At 37.7% G+C, this 21,514-nt stretch overlaps 1 protein-coding gene across 2 annotated transcripts in view; it reads right to left on the bottom strand.

The window, feature by feature from the left end:
* Positions 1-21,514, bottom strand: part of CUNH1orf21 (chromosome unknown C1orf21 homolog) — a 253,360-nt gene that overhangs the window by 105,509 nt on the left and 126,337 nt on the right. For both annotated transcript variants that reach the window (XM_017848108.1, XM_017848107.1), the window contains exon 3: positions 17,434-17,528. In XM_017848108.1, coding sequence (XP_017703597.1) covers positions 17,434-17,528 — 95 coding nt within the window. The remainder of the gene's footprint in view (positions 1-17,433; positions 17,529-21,514) is intronic.

Genomic DNA, 21,514 nt, shown 5'->3' with positions numbered 1-21,514 from the left:
ATTGCAAAAACACAGATGTGTAAGACTTTCACTCTTTAGGGAGAAAAAAAATTGCCGTTCTTCCAACTCAGAAAATACTGTTATTTTAAGAGGTAATCTCAATGTACTCCTCTGACTAATGGATACTTTAAGAAGTAACCTATGAAAATATTTTCTATAATAAAACCAATAATGCCCACTTAAAGATTCTAGTCCCTGCTCAATTCTCTCATCATTTACTAGACTACAAGCTACCCTGAGGTTGAAGTAGAAACCGTATAAATTTTGATGTTCCTAGTCCACATCATTGAGGAAGGGTGCTCCTCTTTAGGAGTTTGAAACCTGTTGAATGACCTAAATCATCTAGCAGCCAGTGAAGTTATACTGTCTAGCTGTATTTATGTGTCTAATTCAATACTGTTGGAAAACTAATGAATACTTCAAAGTCATTGAAAGAAAACCCCAGTTCTCTCTCTATATAAAAAACCCAGTTCTATATTCCAACTATATGGAAAAATGTACAGATAGATGACTGGATGAGTGATTCTAGAAGAATATTTTAATCTGCAACAATTCCAGCTAATGTCATGATTTTTTTCCATCTTATGCAATATTCTTGTGGGGTATAATATTGGCTCAAATTCAAATGCAACATAATAAAGGATAAGTCAACTTATCTAAGTAAGGTTCAAGGAGGTCATTACTTAGGAATTCTCCATGAAGATACCCAGTTTTATCGTTTTATATTCATATGTAAGAATAGAATTAACAAAATCTTTAGTTCTAGTTTTTTTTTCTAGATTCTAATGAAAGGCAAACTTAAGATTCTAGTCAAAGGGAAATGTACGAAATACAGTATATTCATTTGTTCAGCAAATATTTATTAGTATCTGCTCTTTGTCAGGTCCTGAATAAATCAGACAAGGATCTCACCCTTGTGGACCTTACCCTCTAGCTTATAAACACATTTTAGAAAGTGCAAACTCATTACTATAGCAATCAAAAAAGTACAAATCGAAACAAAAAGATACAAGTTGTTTATAAACAACAACTGAAACTCATAAAATTACCTGTAGTGGTAAAAAGTCAAAAGAAATCAGCACGCTCACATTTTGGCGGTAGGAAGACAAGTTGATGTAAGATTTCTTTTTTGGAGGGAGGCTCATTTGGTATACATATCAAAAAACCTTTTTGTCTCAATAACCCTACATACAGTGGTTTATCCTAACGGAATGCTTGGAAGTACAAAGTAATTTGAACATTGTTCAAATTAAATATTAAATTACGGCATATTCAAATGGCATTTCACAGTGTGTACAGTACAAGTCCTTTTTCATACTTAAACAAATTTCATACCATACAGTTTTAGACTTATACAAAAGTGAGGATAGTACAGAGAATTTGCATGTATCCCATACCCAGCTTTCTCGTTTATTAACATCTGACATTAGACAATACACTTGTCACAATTAATCAAGTAACATTGATAGGACACTCCCTTATGCTTTTTATTTAGTGTGCTTTTTCTGTTCTAGGGTCCCATATAGACACCATGGTACATTTAATTGCTGTGTCACCTTAGATTCCTTTTGGCTGTGACAGTTTCTCAGATTTTCCTTGTTTCTGATGACCCTGATAGTTTTCAGGAGTATCAGTCAGATATTTTGTAGAATGTCCCTCAACTGAAGCACATTTTTCTCATAATTATACTGAACCTCAAGGTTTGGGGTGGAAGACCACAGAGATAAAATGCCATTCTCATCACAGCACATCAAGGGTACATGCTATCAACATGACTTATCACTGTTGAGGTTCATTTTGATCACCTGGCTGAGGTATTGTTTGTCAGGTTTCTCCATTGTAAAGTTCTCATTTTTTCCCAATGTCCATACTGTACTCTTGTAAGGAAGCCATAATGCGCAATCCACACTTACTAATTGAGAAGTAATGTTCCACCTCCTCAAGGGTAGACTATCTACATAAATGATATGGAATTACTCTGCACAGATTTATCAGTTTGTCTGCATGTATTTATTCAATCATTTACATCAGTATGGACTCATGGATATTTATTTTATATTCTGCATAAAGTGTATACTTTGTAAGTCTGGGCATATTGGCTCATGCCCATCATCCCAGCACCTGGGGAGGCCAAGGCAGGTGGCCCGCTTGAGCTCAAGAGTTCAAAACCAGCCTGGACAACTAGCAAAACCCTGTCTTTACAAAACATACAAAAAATTAGCCGGGCGTGGTGGTATGTGCCTGTGGTCCCAGCTACTCAGGAGGCTGAAGTGGGGGAATTACCCAAGCCTGGGAGGTCGAGGCTGCAGTGAACAAAAATTGCACCACTGCACTCCAGCATGGGCAAATCAGAGTGAGACTCCATCTCAAAAATAAATAAAATAAAAAATAAAGTATATAGTTTGTATTCTCCACTAGATTGATAGTGTAACCTAACACTACACTGCATATTTTGTTGCTCAAATTATTTCAGCTTTGGTCACTGGAGCTTTTCAGTAGGCTCCCACGTCCCTTTGACATATCCCATCATATTGTACGTATGTGTGTACGCACACTTCCTAACTTTCTGACACTACAAGACGCACCAGGAGCCTCTTACATGTTCTCCAGCCCTAGACTCAGACATTTCAAGAAGCCCTAGTTCCTTTTATTGGAGAATGGTATTAGAAACAAGATCTGGATGTGGGGTATGCTTATTGCTACTGGGGTGTCATTGCTTCTAGGCCCTCTCAACTGACAGAGCAATAAAATAAGTGTATATATACAGGTATCTACACTTTTGCAACTATATATACATGTATAAATACTTGTATCTATACATATATACATGCCTATAAACATATGTATTTACACATGCATGTACAAATATCTATTAATATTTTTCCATCTGTATCTATATTAAGCTAAGCATCAGTTCATCCTGACATCTCCAACTCTAATCCATTGCCACAGGATCATTCTAGCCACCCCCTGTTAAATATCTGTAACCTCCCACTCCAACAGTGAGAAACCTGGCTTCAGCATCCAGTAGCCAATATTTAATTTTTCAGTTCAGTACACACAGTGTTTTCAGAATTGTTAATTCTTATCTCCACAGTAAAAGTTAGTACAGTGCTTATGTATGGTTGCTTTTAGTTTTGGTCTCACCGTCTTCGTTGATTTCCAAAGTTACTTAGGTTGGCATCTTTCCCTCAATCTCCTTCAGTAAGGTAATTTCACGTATTTGTAATACTGTTAGATTCTTTTGTCACAGTCTGCATTCTATACTGAGATCCCCAGGCTTTCATTTTTGTTTGTGTTTTTAATTTATGTACATTAAATTTCACTCTCTCTGCTATAAAGCTCTAGAATTTTGACAAATGTATAGTAACATGTACCTACCATTATAGTACCATACAGAATAGTTTCACCATCCTAAAAAAAATCCTCTGTGCTTTACCTATACACCCTTCTTTTTTGTACAAATCTCTGGAAATCACTGATTTGTTTACCATCTCTACAGTTTTGCCTATTTCAGAATATCCTGCAAGTAGAATCATACAGCGTGTATCTTTCAGACTGGCTTTTCTCACTTAGCGATATGCACTTACCCATGTTTTTTCATGGCTTGTTAGCGCATTCCTTCTTATTACTAAGTAATAGTCCATTGTCTGGATGTACTACAGTTTGTCCACTCATCTACTGAAGGACACCTTGGTTGCTTCCAGTTTTTGGTGATTATGAATAAAGCTCTTATCAACATTCACATAAAGGTTTTTGCATGGTTATAGTTTTCCAGTCAGTTGGGAAAATACCCTAGGAGCATGATTTCTAGACATAGGGTAAGATTATGTTTAGCATTGTAAGAAATTCAGATCCATTTTGCTTAGAAAAAAAAAATTATATTGGCCAGGCACAGTGGCTCAGGCCTGTAATCCCAGCACTTCGGGAGGCTGAGGCGAGTGGAGGTTGGGAGCTCGAGACCAGTCTGACCAACATGGAGAAACACTATCTGTACTAAAAATACAAAATCAGCCAGGCATGGTGGCACATGCCTGTAATCCCAGCTACTCGGGAGGCTGAGGCAGGAGAATCATTTGAATCTGGGAGGCGGAGGTTGCGGTGAGCTGAGATCGTGCCACTGCACTTCAGCCCAGGCAACAAGAGCGAGATTCCATCTCAAAAACAAAAGTTACATTTCTATATTTCTATTTATATTAGGCATAAAAACATAAATGATTGTTATGGGATTTATGCCTGATTTTATTTTTTATTCACTTCTGTATTTCCCAAAGTATGTTTTAAAGTAATCCAAGCAAGAGTATGTTTACAAACAAAGGTTAATTTTTAAAGTACAATTAAATAATTAAAGTACAATTATTTAAAGTACAATTAAATAAGAAAATAACAGGAGTAAACCAAATCCATTAGCTATGTGTGGTTTACTTTGTCTCACTAGATGGCCATCTCCTGGCCAGCAGAGATTGTTTGATTTGAGCGGAAACATTACGGGCAGTAAAGCATCGCTGTGAATCATGAGAATGAGATTCTCGGTTCTCTTTGTCTGCAGTTGTTGTTCCCTCCTGTTCCTTTTGGTTTCGTTGCATCTCAGACTCAGGAGAAGCAAAGAAACCCTAGCTTGTATTTGGAAGACCCTGATCATATCAGACCCCGGTGCTAATAATGAATCTTCTGCTTTGTTTCTCAGACCAAGCCCTACCTCATATTCCAGTTCCATTCACCGGATTCCCGTCTCATTTTATGCAGTCAACTGTAAAATTCCTAAAAGAAGTATTTGCCTAAAATTAAGCAAGCTCTCAAGTTATCCAGTTATAAGCAGAAGTTTGCCAGTAAATGAGACTCTGTTATGTACCATTACACTCGGACAGGAACCAAAAAACTGAGTCATCTCATTACATTTTGGGAAATATTGTTTTCATTATCAATTGTTTTACTTTTCAAAGAAAGAAGAAATTTGGCATCTATTATCATACAGAGCATTGAGTAAATAAATTAATCCTGTTATGAACATGAAGCAGGCACTTACAATGGCACCTTCATATACCTATTATAATGTTGACAGGCTAAACAATATTCCTCCTCCCTCCAAGGAAGATATATGAAATTTTTATGCCTCATTATTTATTTCTATCTTTTCTGGATGACAGGAATAAATTCCATTTTCAGAACTACCAAAACCTTTTAAAATAAAATCATGAGGCTGGTGAATCTGTATCTCTGTTAATACTGGCTATTATTTGCTCACAAATGAAGGAAGAAACACTTACCAGAGCCCAGACTCTTAGAAACATATTGGTTGCTTTTGATACTCTCACCTCCAGGGCATAAATTATTAATTTTGAGTGAAGCTACCTCACTGAGTTTGCCAACAGATGAGTGAAACTTATATGCTCTGGTTTTATTTTTAGCATCACATAGGGAATAAGAGAGAAATCTGAACAATCTGCAGAAAGTAACACCACTGTGTTATTGTTCTGGGTACTCTAGCAACAGTGCCCAGCCTTAAAGGTGGCCCTCTCAATTGTTACTCATTTCCCTCTATTCGGGTGTCACAATGGGGCCACTTGCATATAAAACATGCTCATGTTTTAGTGAGATAAATAAATCCTGTATCTAAAATGACCATGTAGATCAGACAGGATCACGCTTTGAAGACAGCTTCTTTCCATTTTCTACTTAAATAGCAGGGTCCTGCTCTTGGAGAAGAGGCCAGAAATCTAAAGTATTATTTATGATTGCTGTATTTCCAAAAGTTAAACAGGAAAGTTTCAGGGGATAAACTAGATGCTATCCTTTACTGGACAGGAGGAGGTCAAGAGTAAATATGTTCAACCACTTTTAGATAGCACCCTGCATCTAAGGAAAGCATGTTTAAAAGCAATCACATTTTATAACAATGCTGGGAAAAGGGAAGTCATTATCAACACCCCAGTCTTTAAATGAGACCAGCAGAGGTCTGTTCTATTTATTCTGTAGTTACAAATACTGCAAACTGGCCAAACAATGTGACTATTGGTAAACCAAAAATTATTGTGCCGACAGGAAAAAAAAACCAAAACCTAACTAGCTAAATAAACACTTCCTAAATTATTCCATCAGCCTCCCAAACCACTTCATTATGCATGCCACGTCTCCATTCCGGGGTGACACTATTCCTTCTGCTTGAAATCCGTTTCCCAATTTCATCTGCCAATGAAAATCTGGTCTCATTCGAGGCCCTGGTCTCATTCAAGAACCTCCATCAGAGATTCACAGTGTGTTTATCTGTTTTCTCTTGAATTTCCTGAGACTTGCAACTGTGCGTTGTCAATCCTTACACACTTTCAGTGCCTATATTATGCCTAAATGATAGTGAGAGTACACTGAAATAGAAATTGGTTCAAGAGATATGTTGTACTGGGACACTAACACTGTGTTCAACTGAATATGGTCAGTTCAGTATTGAGCATGTAAAAGAGAAAAAAAAATTTAAAACAGGATTGCAGTTATGTAGTTGCTTCAAAAACCATGGGAATCATTAATTTCTGTGTATGTTAAGTTGAGATATACTTTAATATCATCCTTTCCTCATAGGAGATTGAAGTATAATATGAAGATATAACTCTTTCTTCAAGGAAAGTAGGTATTAACTCTTACCTACACCCACAAGCATGCTGTGCCTTAACTTTGTTTCCAGTATAAAATAGCAATGAACAGAAATGAAGCCAGGTGTCCTTTTAACTAGCAATAACAATAATCGTTATAATTTGTTGGGATTTTTGTTTACAAAGCAATTTTGTGTGCATTATTTTATTCTCCCAGTATTCTATTCCCAAATCAGAAACTTTGCTTCTGTTCAACACTTGGAACTTGGAAGACTGATTTAACAAATATCTCATCCTTAGAGAATGAAACTCTACTCCAGCTCTACTCTAAATCAAATTACCACAGTGCCAGAATAATCTCTAAGACCTTGACTGTGCTTGGTTCAAGTAACACAAAAATGCTAGCTGGATATAGGAAGTCTTCCAAGATCGATGAAGGAGTACGATTCTTCTCTCTTATACCTTCTATGCCACAACAAAGAGAAGAGAGAATGACACTGTCAAAACCATTTACTGACTCCTGTGAGTAAGGTTATTCCCTTAAGAAACTAAAATGTTCAGGTAGATGGTGTCTGGGATCCTGACGCTATTCCTCTAATTATCTGGAAGAAGTTCAGGCTGATGTCACCATCACATAGGCATGAGAGAATAAGGAGAGAGACTATTGACTTAGAACCATGAGATCTTTGGGGATGAATCTGATGCTTTAAAATGGCATTTATTAAGCTGTCTAGAAAGGTATATCTTATTTAAATCAGATACCTAGAATCACCATCTATCTTCACTTTAGTTTGGGGAACACCTCAGTCCTCTAGAGGTCCCCCAAACTATGAAGTACTTCCCTCAAGTCTAGAACTCTCTCTTATAATGCATCCCAGCCTCAGCCTGTGCCCAAATCCAATCTGTCCCTAGAAGGAGAGAGGTGAGAAGAGAAGTAGTACTTCATATAGCTTGACACTTTGTCTATTAATATCAGTTTCACTCTTGTCGGTTTCCTTTACTTTATTCTCAAAAGTGCTAGAAATGTACAAGTGGCTTGGGAAATTGGGGCTATTCAAATCATGGTCTTTTGCATTAGTTGGTCTCTAAAAATAATTACTTGACCTTGCATTTGAGAGTGAGAACTCAAAGGTAAATAGTCATCTCTAAGGTCATCAGGAACAACATTTACACACAAAAGTCAGTTTGCTGCTATATTAGCTGCTCTACAGAGTCATAGGAAAAGTAAACATAGTACTTATTAAAGAGTTCAAATGGACTTGTAGAGGGTTCCTAAATATGAGAACATCTACAGGGGAATGTATATTATTATAACAAACATTTTGTTAGTGATTGAAAGTTTATAACATTCATTCACATGCCTTTTATTCCTCACAAGTTATATTCTAACAAATAGAGTAATATGACGACTGTGATCTTGAGCTCTTGGCATTCCTACTGACCTACAGTGAATGAGTGAATTACAGAATATCCTCTGGTTTATATTTCAGGCTGCCAATCAATCAAATGCTTTGGAAAACACAAGCCCCCTTACAGGGGACTGCTTCAACCACAGCTTATTCTGTGGATCAGGGCCACTTCCCAGTTTTCACCAACTGGATGCCACTGCTCCGAAGAGCTCACATGAGCTTCTGAAGCATTTCATCTGATCAGGGATGCCTCCTAATTTCCAAGTCTTCATTTCTGCAGCTGGATGTTAATATGGTGTGGCTCTGTGTTCCCACCAAAATCTCACTTTGAATTGTACTCTCATAACTCCCATGTGTTGTGGGAGGGACCTAGTGGAAGATAATTGAATCGTGGGGGCAGTTTCCCCCATACTGTTCTTGTGGTAGTGAATAAGTCTCATGAGATCTGATGGTTTTATCAAGGACTTCTGCTTTTGCGTCTTCCTCATTCTCTCTTTGCCTGCTGCCATGCGTGTAAGATGGGACTTGCTCCTCCTTGCCTTCTGCCATGATTGTGAGCTTCCCCATCCACGTGGAACTGTAAGTCCAATTAAACCTCTGTCTTATGTAAATTGCCCAGTATTGGGTATGTCTTTGTCAGCGGCGTGAAAATGGACTAATCCAGTAAAGATATCCTGATATGTATTGGAAATTCAATGCACTAGAGATAGGTAAGGAAGCTCTCATAAGCTCCATAGGTAGTGGGGAACGTAGTCATGCCTAAAACTTGATTTCACTCTCCTTTTCTGCTAACGCACATTAAAACATCCTGTTTTGTTTGTTTTAATTTTGTCATATAATTGTTTTCAGGAATTGATGACTGTGAACGGGTGTTTCAAATTAGTCCTCAACTCTATAGATAAGACTGAAATCAAAAGTTCAACCAACCATGTTATATGTCATCAAAGATAAAATAATCTTTTCATTTATACAAAGATACCCAGAAACAGTGAATCAAAAACCAATGTAGCCTGGGCGTGGTGGCTCATGTCTGTAATCCCAGCACTTTGGGAAACCAAGGTAGGTGGATCACTTGAAGCCAAGAGTTCAAGACCAGCCTGGCCAACACAGTGAAACCCTATCTCTACTAAAAATATAAAAATTAGCCGGACATGGTTGCTGGCGCCTATAATACCAGCTACTCAGGAGGCTGGGGCAGGAGAACTGCTTAAACCTGGGAGGCGGAGGTTGCAGTAAGCTGAGATCATGCCATTGTACTCCGGCCTGGGGGATGAGAGTGAGACTCAAAACAAACAAACGAACAAACCAAAACTAATGTAATATATGTAAAGCTAGGAAATACAATCAAACAAACAAACAAACAAAAATCCATCATCAAATGGCTTAATATTCTTAAGGGAATATGGGCTGAGAATGACAAATGTTAGTTAAAGAAATAATTTTCCTTATTTAATGTCCTTAATATTTTCCTTAAATGATGTTTTATTGTACAGTAAGAAGGAACACTTAGAAACTAAAATGGGAATGTCCTTTATCTGTCAAAATACTTACTTTAGAAAGGCCAAGGAATCTGAATACTGCCAAGTCTAGGGTAATAAACTTTTAAATCATTTATATGCAAAACTGGTAACCTACATAAAGCAAAGCCCGATGATTCTCGAGTTTCCTTCTAATTGTGTTCTAACAGTCCTAATCTGTTCATCAGACTTCACAGAGGACTAAAAACTGAGGATATATAAGATAAGGAGAAAATGTCATAATTCTACTTGCAGATTCCCAAGTAGTCAATATTGGATTTTATTATTGTTATCTCCCTTTTAAAATCAATTCTAAATCACACAGATAATATACTCATATTTTCTTGAAAAAATTAAAAACCTTAAGTTTAAGGATAAAAACGCCCTTTAACTACCACATGCAATTCTTCTAATCCATTCCCACCGGACCCAACTCCACTAATAAAAGTAACATGAAAATAGCCAAGAATGGCATTTTCTATGCCAGGAAGTGTTCAACGAGGTTACAGGTATATCTTATTTAATTTTCATAACTTCCCACTAAAGTGGCTCCAATTATTCTCCCCATTTTGCAGAGCAGGAAACTGAACCTTTACATTCTTAGGTTCCCCATCAACTCAGGTATCCACTGTTAGTCATTTGGGATACATCCACCCAGTTTTTAATCTATGAATACCTATACATATATGGGTACCCACAGAAAATACAGTGTTGCTGTTCTGTTTTATTTTATTTAATAAAACCTTAAATGACATCATAGTATACACATCCATTCCACAATCTGCACAATTTTTCGATGACAGCTCATAGAATTCTAACTCATTCTTCTTAATTGCTGCCTTGTATAATATAGCTGTATTATTCTTGTATTGACAAACAGGGAGGTTATTTTCAAATTTTCACTAATATAAACAATGCTGTAGTGAACAAGTCTTGTGCAAGCTTCCTCATGGACACGGGCAGCTGCTAGGGTGGACAGCAAGATGTGGCAGTGCTGGGTTATGGGTGTGCATGTTTAAACTTCAACAGATGTTGTTAAACGATCCTCCAAAATGTTTATCACTAGTATTTGAATGCCTATTTTCCTATAATCAGGCCAAAATCTGACATTATCAAACTTCAAAATTTTGCCAATCTAATGGGTGAAAACTGGGATCATGTCATAATCTGCCTTTCCCTGATTACAATAAAAGTCCTATTAGGCAACACCATCCAAACTGGTAATTAAACAATCCAGTAAGTTAAATGTATATATACATTAAACATATGATTTTATTTTAAATTACATGAATGTACATTTCCTCTTTTTAGAGACAGGGTCTTGCTCTGTCACTCAGGCTAGAGAGCACTGGCATGATCAGAGCTCACTGTAGCCTTGAACTCCTGGGCTCAAGTGATCCTCCTGCCTCAGCCTGCTGAGTTGCTGGGACTATTGGTATGCACCACTAGGCAGAGCTAATTCTATTTTTCTTTTATTTTTGTAGAGACAGAGTCTTGCTATGTTGTCCAGGATGACCTCAAAGTCCTGGCCTCAAGTGATCCTCCCACTTTGGCCTCCCAAAGTGCTGGAATTATAGGCATGCGCCACCGCACCCAGCCCACTCCCATTTTTTGATGTAGGAACAAGGTTTCTCCTTTAAGCAAGGAACCACTGACAAGGGCTGCACCTTCACCTCCTGCATTGACCATATCCTTAATGCTCATCTAAGATCCCTGTTTTGGTTTCTTATATGAAGTAGGAATGTAAAGACCTTGTGAAATAATCTGAGCACAGAATTTAACACCAAGCTTTTAGTAATTTGCCTTCATCAAGACTTTCCAAAGCATTCGATTTGATTTTCACTGAAACAGCTCTTTCCATACTTGCGTTTCATTGGCTTACATATTATTTAACTAAATTACATAATTACAATGGCATTCAACCAGTATAAAAAAGTTTGGGAACCAGCAAACCAGCTCTTGGAGAACACACAATTAACTGTGGAAGCAAATGCATACAGGTGTTCTAGTGAATAGCCTACTAGCCATCCAGGCAAGCATGCTTTGGCTGCAGCCAGTATCTTTCAGAGAGAGATTTGCAGAGCTGGTTAAGAGGGTATCCACGGTTCTAGTGATACAGAACATATTTTCATATGCTTATCATCCAGTATCCCCTCTACTGTAAACCATCTGTTCATTTATCTATTTTTCTAACAGATTATCTTTTTCTCAATTATTTACATGTTCTTTCTAAATCCCAGACATTAATCCTTTGTCTTTTATTTATCATAAAATTTCCTCCCAGGATTTTGCCTATCTATAAACTACTTTTGTAGCTATTCTGCTTTACAAAAGTATTTAATTTCAATGTAATGAAAGAAAGCTTTTTCTTCATAGCTTTTGCTTTCCCTCCCTTTGCTTGGGTTGTAAACATATTCTCACATAATTTCTTCTAATATTTTAGTACAGCGGTCCCCAACCTTTTTGGCACCAGGAACTGGTTTCATGGAAGATAATTTTTTTCACAGACCAGGGTGAAGGGGCAAAGGGGTGGGGCTTCGGAATGAAACTGTTCCACCCAGATCATGAGGCATTAGTTAAGATTCTCATAAGGAGCACGCAACCGAGATCCCTCACTTGTGCAGTTCACAATAGGGTTTGTTCTCCTATGAGAATCTAATGCCACTGCTGATCTGACAGGAGGCAGAGCTTGGGTGGTAATGTGAGCGATAGGGTGCAGATGCAAATACAGATGAAGCTTCGCTCCCTCACCCGCTTGCCGCTCACCCCCTGCTGTGTGGTCTGGTTTCTAACAGGTCACGGACCAGTACTGGTCCAGGGCCTGAGGCTTGGGGACCCCTGTGTCAATAATTAATAATTTTGTGATTCCCCAGGTTCCAGATGAGGAACTTCTTGAAGTCTGAAAGTTTTCGATATTTGGCCAAAATTATAAAGCTAGAAATGGTGAAGTTAGAGCCCATACTGATATTTATCTATGTATACTCTCCAAGGCAAATGCTACTACTTCACACCACCATCCTTAAGATGGAATTAAAGTCTGAGAGAAGCAAAGTGGAATATACGACATTAAGCAATGATGAAAATTGGAATAATGAACATCTTCATATTGTGAGTACATAAATGACTGACATAAATCATTTATCATCAGCCTCAGAAAACCAGCATGATCTTCTCCATCGCATAGCCCTGATGTCAAGTGGCTCAAGAGACTGGAGGTCTGCAGCAATTATTGAGCAACTACTAAGTGTTAAGAACTGTCGGGTGCTACACACCTAACTATAGGCCAAAAAGATAATGTTCTTAGCCTCATGAGCTTACAGTCCAAAAGAGGAACACATATTGAGCAAATTATGCACAGTTATCCCAAACAGTTGTGTTGAGTACTATAAAGAACTTGGATATAATCCGAATGAATAAAGGAGAATCTTAAACAATGAACCAATGATGAGGCCTGCTGTGAGCAAGGAGGGCAGTGGCAAGACAGAAACCAAAGGCTCCTGTGGGCACAGATCACCTAGGGAGGGCCTTGAAGTGGACCTTGGAGTCTCAAGAGGCTTTCTTTGACCATTGTCTCTTTTCTTCCTTTTGGCTGCCCCATTTATATTCAAGACACTGGCTCTGTGTCCCCACCCAAGTCTCATCTTGAATTGTAATCCCCACATGTAGGGGGAAGGACCTCATGGGAGGTGATTAGATCATGGGGGCAGTCCCCCCATGCCGTTCTCATGACAGTGAGTGAGTTCTCATGAGATCTGATGGTTTTATAAGGGGCTTTTCTCCCCTTCACTATGCACTTCTCTCTCCTGCCAACATGTGAACAAGGACGGGTTTGTTTTCCCTTCTACCATGATTGTAAGTTTCCTGAGGCCTCCCCAGCCATGCAGAACTGTGACTCAATTAAACCTCTTACTTTATAAATTACCCAGTCTCAGATATGTCTTTACAGCAGCATGAAAACGGACTAATACATCAAGTGTTCAGCCATCAACTTGATCTAAATGTATACCTATAGGCCCAACTATGCCTATTCATTCATTCTTCTGTTCATTCAAGTCAACAAAAATATTCTGAACAGCTGACATGTCCCAAGCAATGCTGCTGAGCTGCATACCTTCATTTCCATCTCTTCACCAGTTTTCCACATGAATGTTCTACAGTTCCTAAAGCTCTGCTTACTCAAAACCAACCTCTATTTTCACATAGTACCCTGAATTGTGGTAATTTAGGTCACAAGCCTGCTATCTGCTATCAGAAAGTGGGTTCCCAAGGGAGGTTTATGTCTGATGTGCTTTTATGCCTCCCAAATAATCTGACTGCCTAAGAATCTGGTAGTAACAGGTGAAGTTCTGTTACTGCACTTATTACACTGTCGTATGACCCATGGCTTAACTTTTCCTTCTGTGTACTACACTTTGAGCTTTTTAAGGATTAACAGGAATAAATAAATAATGAATGGATGGATACCTTATATTTTCCTCAAACACAATCTTCCTGCTGATTTCACCATATCATTACGGTCACTACTTCTTCTCACCACCGGCAACCCATCATCTTCCCAGCAGGTCTAAATCTTGGCATTACCATTATCTCCCGATTCACTCGTCTTCTTTAACATCTAATGAGCTGTCAAATCTTGTTGCTTCTACTTTTGCAACCTTATCCAAATCTTTTCTACTCTCCCTGCCAACACCTTGGTTCAGATTTCACTGCCTCTTGAAAAAATTATTGTGACTGGTCTCCCATTTTGGCTCCCCAACCAAATCTATATTACACCAGCTGTTGCCACATAAACTTTCCTGAATTATAATCCCATCCTGCCAGTCCCCAGTTTATGAACACTCAAAGCCTCCATTTAATCCACTGCATATTTTAGGCCTCTCAGTTGGACATTAAGGCTCTACACATTAGCCCATCTACGTTTTGATTCTAATCTCCCACTGCTCCCCTACTGACACTTACTCCTCTTCTCTGCCATTCCCCAACCAAAAGGACTATGTGCTTTTTATTAAATATATCTTATGTTTTCCACCTGTTACTTCTGCTTGGGCACTTGTCCCCCATTCCATACTTTGAGGCCCATCGTAAATGTCAGCTTTTTCATGAAGTAGGTCCTGATACCCCAATCGACGAGCAATCTGCCTCCTTTGAATAGCTGCAGCTCTTTGTGTTTCTTTCTTCAAGTTCAATCTCACCTTATTTTAATTCTGTATGTACTTTGTACACTGCAATACAAGCACCCTGAGGATGAGTGGTTTCCTTATTTATCTATTTCTCTGCAGAGTCTAGTGCAAAGGCACTCTCTTTGCAAGAGGCAATCAAATATTTGTTGAACTGAATGAAATTATACTGTAAGCTCCTTGAGGACTGTGACTTTAAGCACTCTGTGTCTCTCAAAACTTAGTGAGTGTTTTGTACATAATAGGTACTAAATGAATACTAAATGAATAAGTATTCATTTAGAAACCTCTTACCAATTAACATAAAGGAAAAAAGAAAGAAACCTGCTTTTAACATTCTTTATTCTTTCTTTTTGTTTTGTATGATGATGCCTAACTCTTACAGGTGCTTATCATGTGCTAAGCACTGAACTCAGGCTTATGACTATCATCTCAAGTCATACTCACAACAGGACTGTGAGGCACTGTTTTTTTCCTCATGTGATGGGTGGGAGGTTTAGAGAAATAAAGAACTTGATCCCACAGTGAGCAAGTGGCAGAGCTGAGCCTGGAACCCTGAGTCCTCACCATCATGCCATACTTCCTTGGTTGTGTTTGCTGAGCCCCTTCAATGCAACAGTTTGAGTTTAAATAAACTTTAAAAAAACACTTTAACCTACATCTTAATATCATTCTTTGAAATGTAAGAACGTCTTGACACTTATTTTAAAGAGTGATTTTATTTAAAAAAAAAAAAAAAGAATTGTTAAATCTATTTTATCCATCTTCCAATGTTAAGCTTCAAGTTTAGGAGGCTATTAGTACTTTTTCAAATGATGTGTATGGTCAATACTTGATTATGTACCCCAAAGGATGGAGTAGTTAACAAAGACAACAAATTACCAAATAACTGAACAGTCACTTAATTTTGGAAAACAGTCTAGAAATTTCAGGATCAAAGATAGCTATTTACTCCCCATTCCCCATGCAGACCTTTACACACTTCTTTATTGGGAGCCTGGACTCTGGCTGGCTGGCAGAGCAAAGGGGCAAGGCTTGTCACAGATAATCCACAAATAAATCAGAATGACCAAAAAATTTTCTCTTTTCAAATCTCTATTCAGTCTGCTTCTGACCACAATGCTGAAAAAGAATACACCAAGCACCAAGTAGTTGAAAGATTGCAAAACTGAGAGAGAAGGAAAAAAGTTATACTGGTTCTAAATACGATGAAAGCACACTGAAAAAACTTGGGAACTATACAAGGTGTTGCTTCTTTGGTTCTAGAGACATAAGCATGTGAAACAGAGACACACATTAGTAGATTCAAGGAGAAACCACTGCCAGACTACTTACAAGGAGCTCTCTAGCCTCTACCGTAAATATTATTATTAAGGATGAGATTGATAACTCAAGCTGAAACTATATCAAGCAAGGACAAACTCTGTTGTTTAGCAAAATAAAGTAGAAAAATGACTACTAATATTTCAATACTCAGGTCTTCGATTTATCCATTCAAAACAAAATAAACATGACGTAGACAGTCTGGTAATATTAACTTTTAGTATTTTGTCATAGCTACTTTCCTGGATTTAAGTGTTAATGTTAAAATACATTATCACTCTAGATATGATTAATCTCTGTGTCTTAAGTGATATTTAAAATCCAAATCCCATTTATGAAGCAAAACTTCAATATCTAGGTATATTTTCATTCCTTGAAAATGATCTAAAATGTTCACTTGTTGATGCTTCAGTATTTCAAGTTATAGATCATATGTTCAGAAAAGAATTAGGGAAAAGAATCAACCTTCAATATTCACAAATGTGTAATGGAAAATGACAGCCCTAAACACTCCTGTGCACTGCTTAATATTTTGCCAAATTCCTCTGCTGTAGCAGAAGTTATTAAAACAAAAACAAAGCACATGATAAAAAAATGAGTTTAAGTCAAGTGAAAGTATTATATGACATTGCAAGCTTCTTAAAAATACATTTTAACTCAATCATGAAAAAAGCAAATACAGGTAATCCAAAATAAAATATAAACCACATAAACAATTTTGCTTCAATACAACTGAGTAAATACATATTCTTAACAATTTGTAATCACTTTTAAGAAACCATCTATGTTATAATTAGCTAAATGTTTTTATAGATATGGGATGTTAAGATGAAATGTGTATGCTGATTCCTACTCAAAAAAGGGATTCTTAACTTCCTGTTTCAGATCATCACAATTCTCACATAAACTCAAAACCCACAATACCTTTAATATTGTGAATGTGAAGGACTGACTCTTTGGAGAAAGACTTACCTTGAAGTAAGTTGCTTTTACTTTGAAAATGACCTTCGATTCCTTTGAAAAGCAACTTTGTCAACATTACATGTCTAGAATAATGAAACAACCATTCATCCTGATTTGGATATGCGTTAAAAGAAGTAGAAAAAAAACAACACTAAAACAATCCTCCCCTCACAAACCTCAATCCTACTTCATTATTTTTCCCTTAAATTTAGCTATTTTAAAACACTAATAGTTTTGATATATTTTCCCTGGAGCATTCCCCATCAAGATTAAAGAAGGGCTTATTCAGAGACAAACAGGATACAGGAGTAATGGTGCAGCTTCCAGGCAAGCTATAAATAGCTGCAGCATTTTCAAGAAATCTTGTGCCAGTGTGTAAGTGCAGTTAAAACATGCAGTGCAGATTTTATTACAATGGTGTCACCAAAATTCATTGTTAAGTGAGAAAGTCAATTCTTACCAAGTTTTCTTGGTTCCTGGCTGCTATTTTCTGCTCTTCTTCTGCCCCATTTTTCATGTATTTGACCTCTTCCACTGGTTTGATCCTATACTCATCTGAGTGTCAAAAAAAGAAAACACATTTTATAATTTTTCCCCCAACAGTAGAAAAGTGTCAGTCAGAAAATACCAATAGCGTAATTTGCTAGACTCTTTCACCTGTGGCCTTCATATGTGGTTCATTTGGAATAATCTGGAAGAAGCTTTACCAGGCACCTTAGATCTTTTTATGAGGCCCTCTCCTCTGTCTGCTGGAAAAAGCTCAGCATCACGAATGCAGCTAATCAAAGTGTCACTTCTGGTCCTTCCACAGACAGCAAATGTTGCAGAGGAAAACAGGATACTCCATCTCTAAAGACTTTTTGAAATGTATGTTACACTAGGACATATCACAGAATTGTCTGATAAGATTCAAGAGAATATGCTTATTTTTCTTCAAGAGAGTATTAGTCCAAAATGCCAGTGCCAGCAATTTTCAGTGATATATTCATTCTTTAATTTCTGTTTTGAAAAAACAGAGTAAGACTAAAGAGTTACATTGATAAATAGAAGCAACTAAAGAATTGAGACTTTTCTGTGATTCCTATATTAAATTTTAGCAGTCTACAATTATTTCACATTACATATATATATTTTGTATATATATTTCATATATATATAATGTATACACTTTAATTCAATCTATCTGTAAAGTCATATGCATGAAGAGCTATTACACTTAACAGATGAAATGGGTAGGTATATCACTCAAGGCTGGAGAGTACAGTGGGATGTGGATGGGACCTAGCCTCTGCAACAGCCAGAGAGAGAACACAGATGCCAGTATTAATATACATGATAGAACAAACTCAGGAAAACTTGCAGCTTAAGTTCTCCAGAACAGTGATCACTATGATGACATTTCCATCAGATTCCTGTCAACAGGAAATGACTTGAGCACATTAAAGTCAAAAATAGGTGTGACTCTGAATCACTCTTAACCCAATTTGTGGGAAACATCACAGAAATTGTGAAATTAGAAAATATCATCAACCAACAAACTGACGATTGTCTGCCATATGGCATGGAGTAATGTCTAACTATAGGGGCCACCTGAAAGACAGCTGTCTATCACTAAGAGAGTTTATATTTCAGTTCAGAAAGTTGCAACATATTTTCTTCTTAACTATGATTAAATAGGTACAAAGACTATATTCTTATATAATTTCTTGTCTTAGTATCTATAACACCACTTTCTAATATAGTTTCAGGTTTCCTCATCATATTACAAATACCCTTAACACACAACTCCCAAAGATGTTCGTTATAGTAATATATCTGCAAGTAATTATGCTGTTCAAATGTTTCTCAAAATTATCATTCTTAAGAATGTAATACATTTGCATGTATCTGAATAAAGACTTCATGTTCACTGCTAAGCCAACTGTCTTTTCCATCTGACAATTTAGAGTTATTATTGATTCTATTTTTTTGTAAAGATATTAGAAAGACTAGTGTGAGGTTCAGTAATGAGTTCTTTAGGAATATCAGGTCCTAAATGTATTAACAAGTTAATCAACAGATTCTGATCCACAATTACAACACACAAGAATTTTACATACCAACGTGGTAATTTGAAGAGACAAAAATGAATGTAAATTAATAATACTGACAAATTTGATGAAGGATTATTTACTGAGAATTTGGAAAAACAATCGTTAATTAAAAAAGAGAAGACACTGACAAATTTGCCCCAATACAATTACACAGAGATAAAATAAAAGTAAAAAAAAAAAGGTAAAAATGGGCCTAACTTCAGTTTGGGACATTAATATTTATAAATCCTGGCAGACTGAGATAATTACTATTAATAACCTTTTTTTTTTTTTGACAGAGTTTCATTCTACCATCCAGGCTGGAGTACAATGGCGCAATCTCGGCTCACTGCAACCTCCGCGTCCCGGGTTCAAGCGATTCTCCTGCCTCAGCCTCTCAACTGGCTGGGATTATAGGTGCCTGCTACCACGCCGGGGTAATTTTTTGTATTTTCAGTAGAGACGGATTTTACCATGTTGGCCAGGGTGGTCTCGAACTCCTGACCTCAGGTGATCCACCCGCCTCGGTCTCCCAAAGTGCTGAGATTATAGGCGTGAGCCATCACGCCTAGCCTACTATTAATAACCTTTAACTGAACTAAATTGTGACTTAATTGCTAATGGTGAGTTTCTAATTATTTAAATACACAGAATACAGAGATATATATATATATATATATCACAAGTGGATTCTATGATTTTGTCTGTAGGATGGGGAAGAGGGTAACATTTTCAGACCTAAGGAGAACCTTCGGAAAGACCCAGGTGGCCCCTTGTCCATTGCTTGGTGAAGATTTCTCCTAGGAAGGAGATGCCCTTGCCTTGTCCACAGTCCTCTCCCATCCGCCAAGCCACAGACTAGTGCAGACATACTCTGAGCAGCCTAGTAACATTCAGTCTTCATTTTCTTATCCCTCCAGGGAGCACAACTAAATTGAAGGTAGTGGACAAACTATTACTATTTTTCCAATATGTTTCTCCAATGAAATGGAAAAGCTACGGGCTACACGACTTTCAAAGCAGCATTATTCTAAACACAGGCCATTTTTTAAATCAAGACAGAATCCCCACCAATTTAGACAGAAGATAGGCTTTAACATGTCATTAACAACCCTGGCTGGCTAGCCAACGTGGTGTTAGAGGATACAAAGGAAGAGAAAACAAACAGCCACGACTACAAAGCCAGACCTATCATTATTACTTACACAACACACCGCACAAAATCCATCATGGTATAAAACAAAAATAGCTGGGCAAGACCCTTCAATAGGCCACAATTTGTACAAAGCAAATATTTAAAAATGGTCTGCCACATTCTCAAAGGCTGGTGTCGGGAAGGAAGATGTCCATCTGGAAACAAACGTCTCATCAGCAAATGCACCACACATTCCCAAGGCAAGGCAGCCATCAGGAACGTCCTACCTCACCAATCCGCCTCTCAGGGAATGAAGGAAGCATTTTGGATTACGACAGTAAAACAATCACTACCAAAATTCAGTTTTCCTTTTGTTGAAGACATGGGTGATTAATTTGAGATTTTAGGTTCCCTTTATCAGAGCCCACACTGGAGGAAATGTGAACAGCCACTCTTACAGCCAGGGGGTCCTGGCAGCAGAACAACATGCCGACTCGAGGAAGAGCAGGGGGACACAGGACCTGTCTTCCTCCCGCTCCCCCCAGATCCTTTGCACCTGTTCACAATTTTTCTTTTCTTCCTGTTGATCTTGTCAGGTGGCTTATTAAAATGCACGTCGGGAACAGTAGGCTGACTCCTGTTCCCTGCATGTAAACAGTTGCAGGCTGTGCTAGTCAAAATAGATGTGGGGTAAAAGCAACGCCTGGGTGATATTTTTAGCATTTTATTCCTCAGATTACATCCAAGAGGGGCTGGGATTGTTTGGTGGCATTGATCAAAAGAAGATGAGAAGGTGTCAGAGTAGACTCAAATTTTCATTATTTTAGAAAACTGTAAGATCCCTTCTGATCTCAAACAGTAGTGGGTACAGGCTGCTTCTGCTGTTTTTCCTGCTTCTCCCTTGAACATGTACATCTATGAACATTTTTAACTTTTTAATAATCCTGACGTGCCAAACTCATTCCAGCAACCATTTCACTAGTTGATTCCTTTAAAAGTCAGTTCTATTAATTATAAAGGTAACCTCGTGGCAGATCTTCTCTCTGCAAAGCTTAGAAGGAATGGGGTCTGGTCCATGAGTTCTAGTTTTGTAGCTAGTAATAAACAGGTCAGAATCTAACATCTTTATTGGGTTGAACACAAGTTTGTTGGAGGGGAATTAAAGAGCAGAGAAGAGTGAAGGCGTCAATCACTTCAGCATAGCTAACTATGGTTTACTTCTACACTGTTCTCATCTGGAAGGTGTACACTCATTACAGTCTGAGTACCTATGTGCTGGGCTCTGTAGTAACCGATGCAGGGATGTGGAGGAGAGGGGTTGGAGGACAGCAGAG

The sequence above is a fragment of the Rhinopithecus bieti genome, unplaced genomic scaffold (assembly GCF_001698545.2).
Source record: "Rhinopithecus bieti isolate Rb0 unplaced genomic scaffold, ASM169854v2 scaffold_27006, whole genome shotgun sequence".
In the NCBI taxonomy this organism is placed as follows: domain Eukaryota; kingdom Metazoa; phylum Chordata; class Mammalia; order Primates; family Cercopithecidae; genus Rhinopithecus; species Rhinopithecus bieti.
This window is presented reverse-complemented; position numbering and strand designations above follow the sequence as displayed.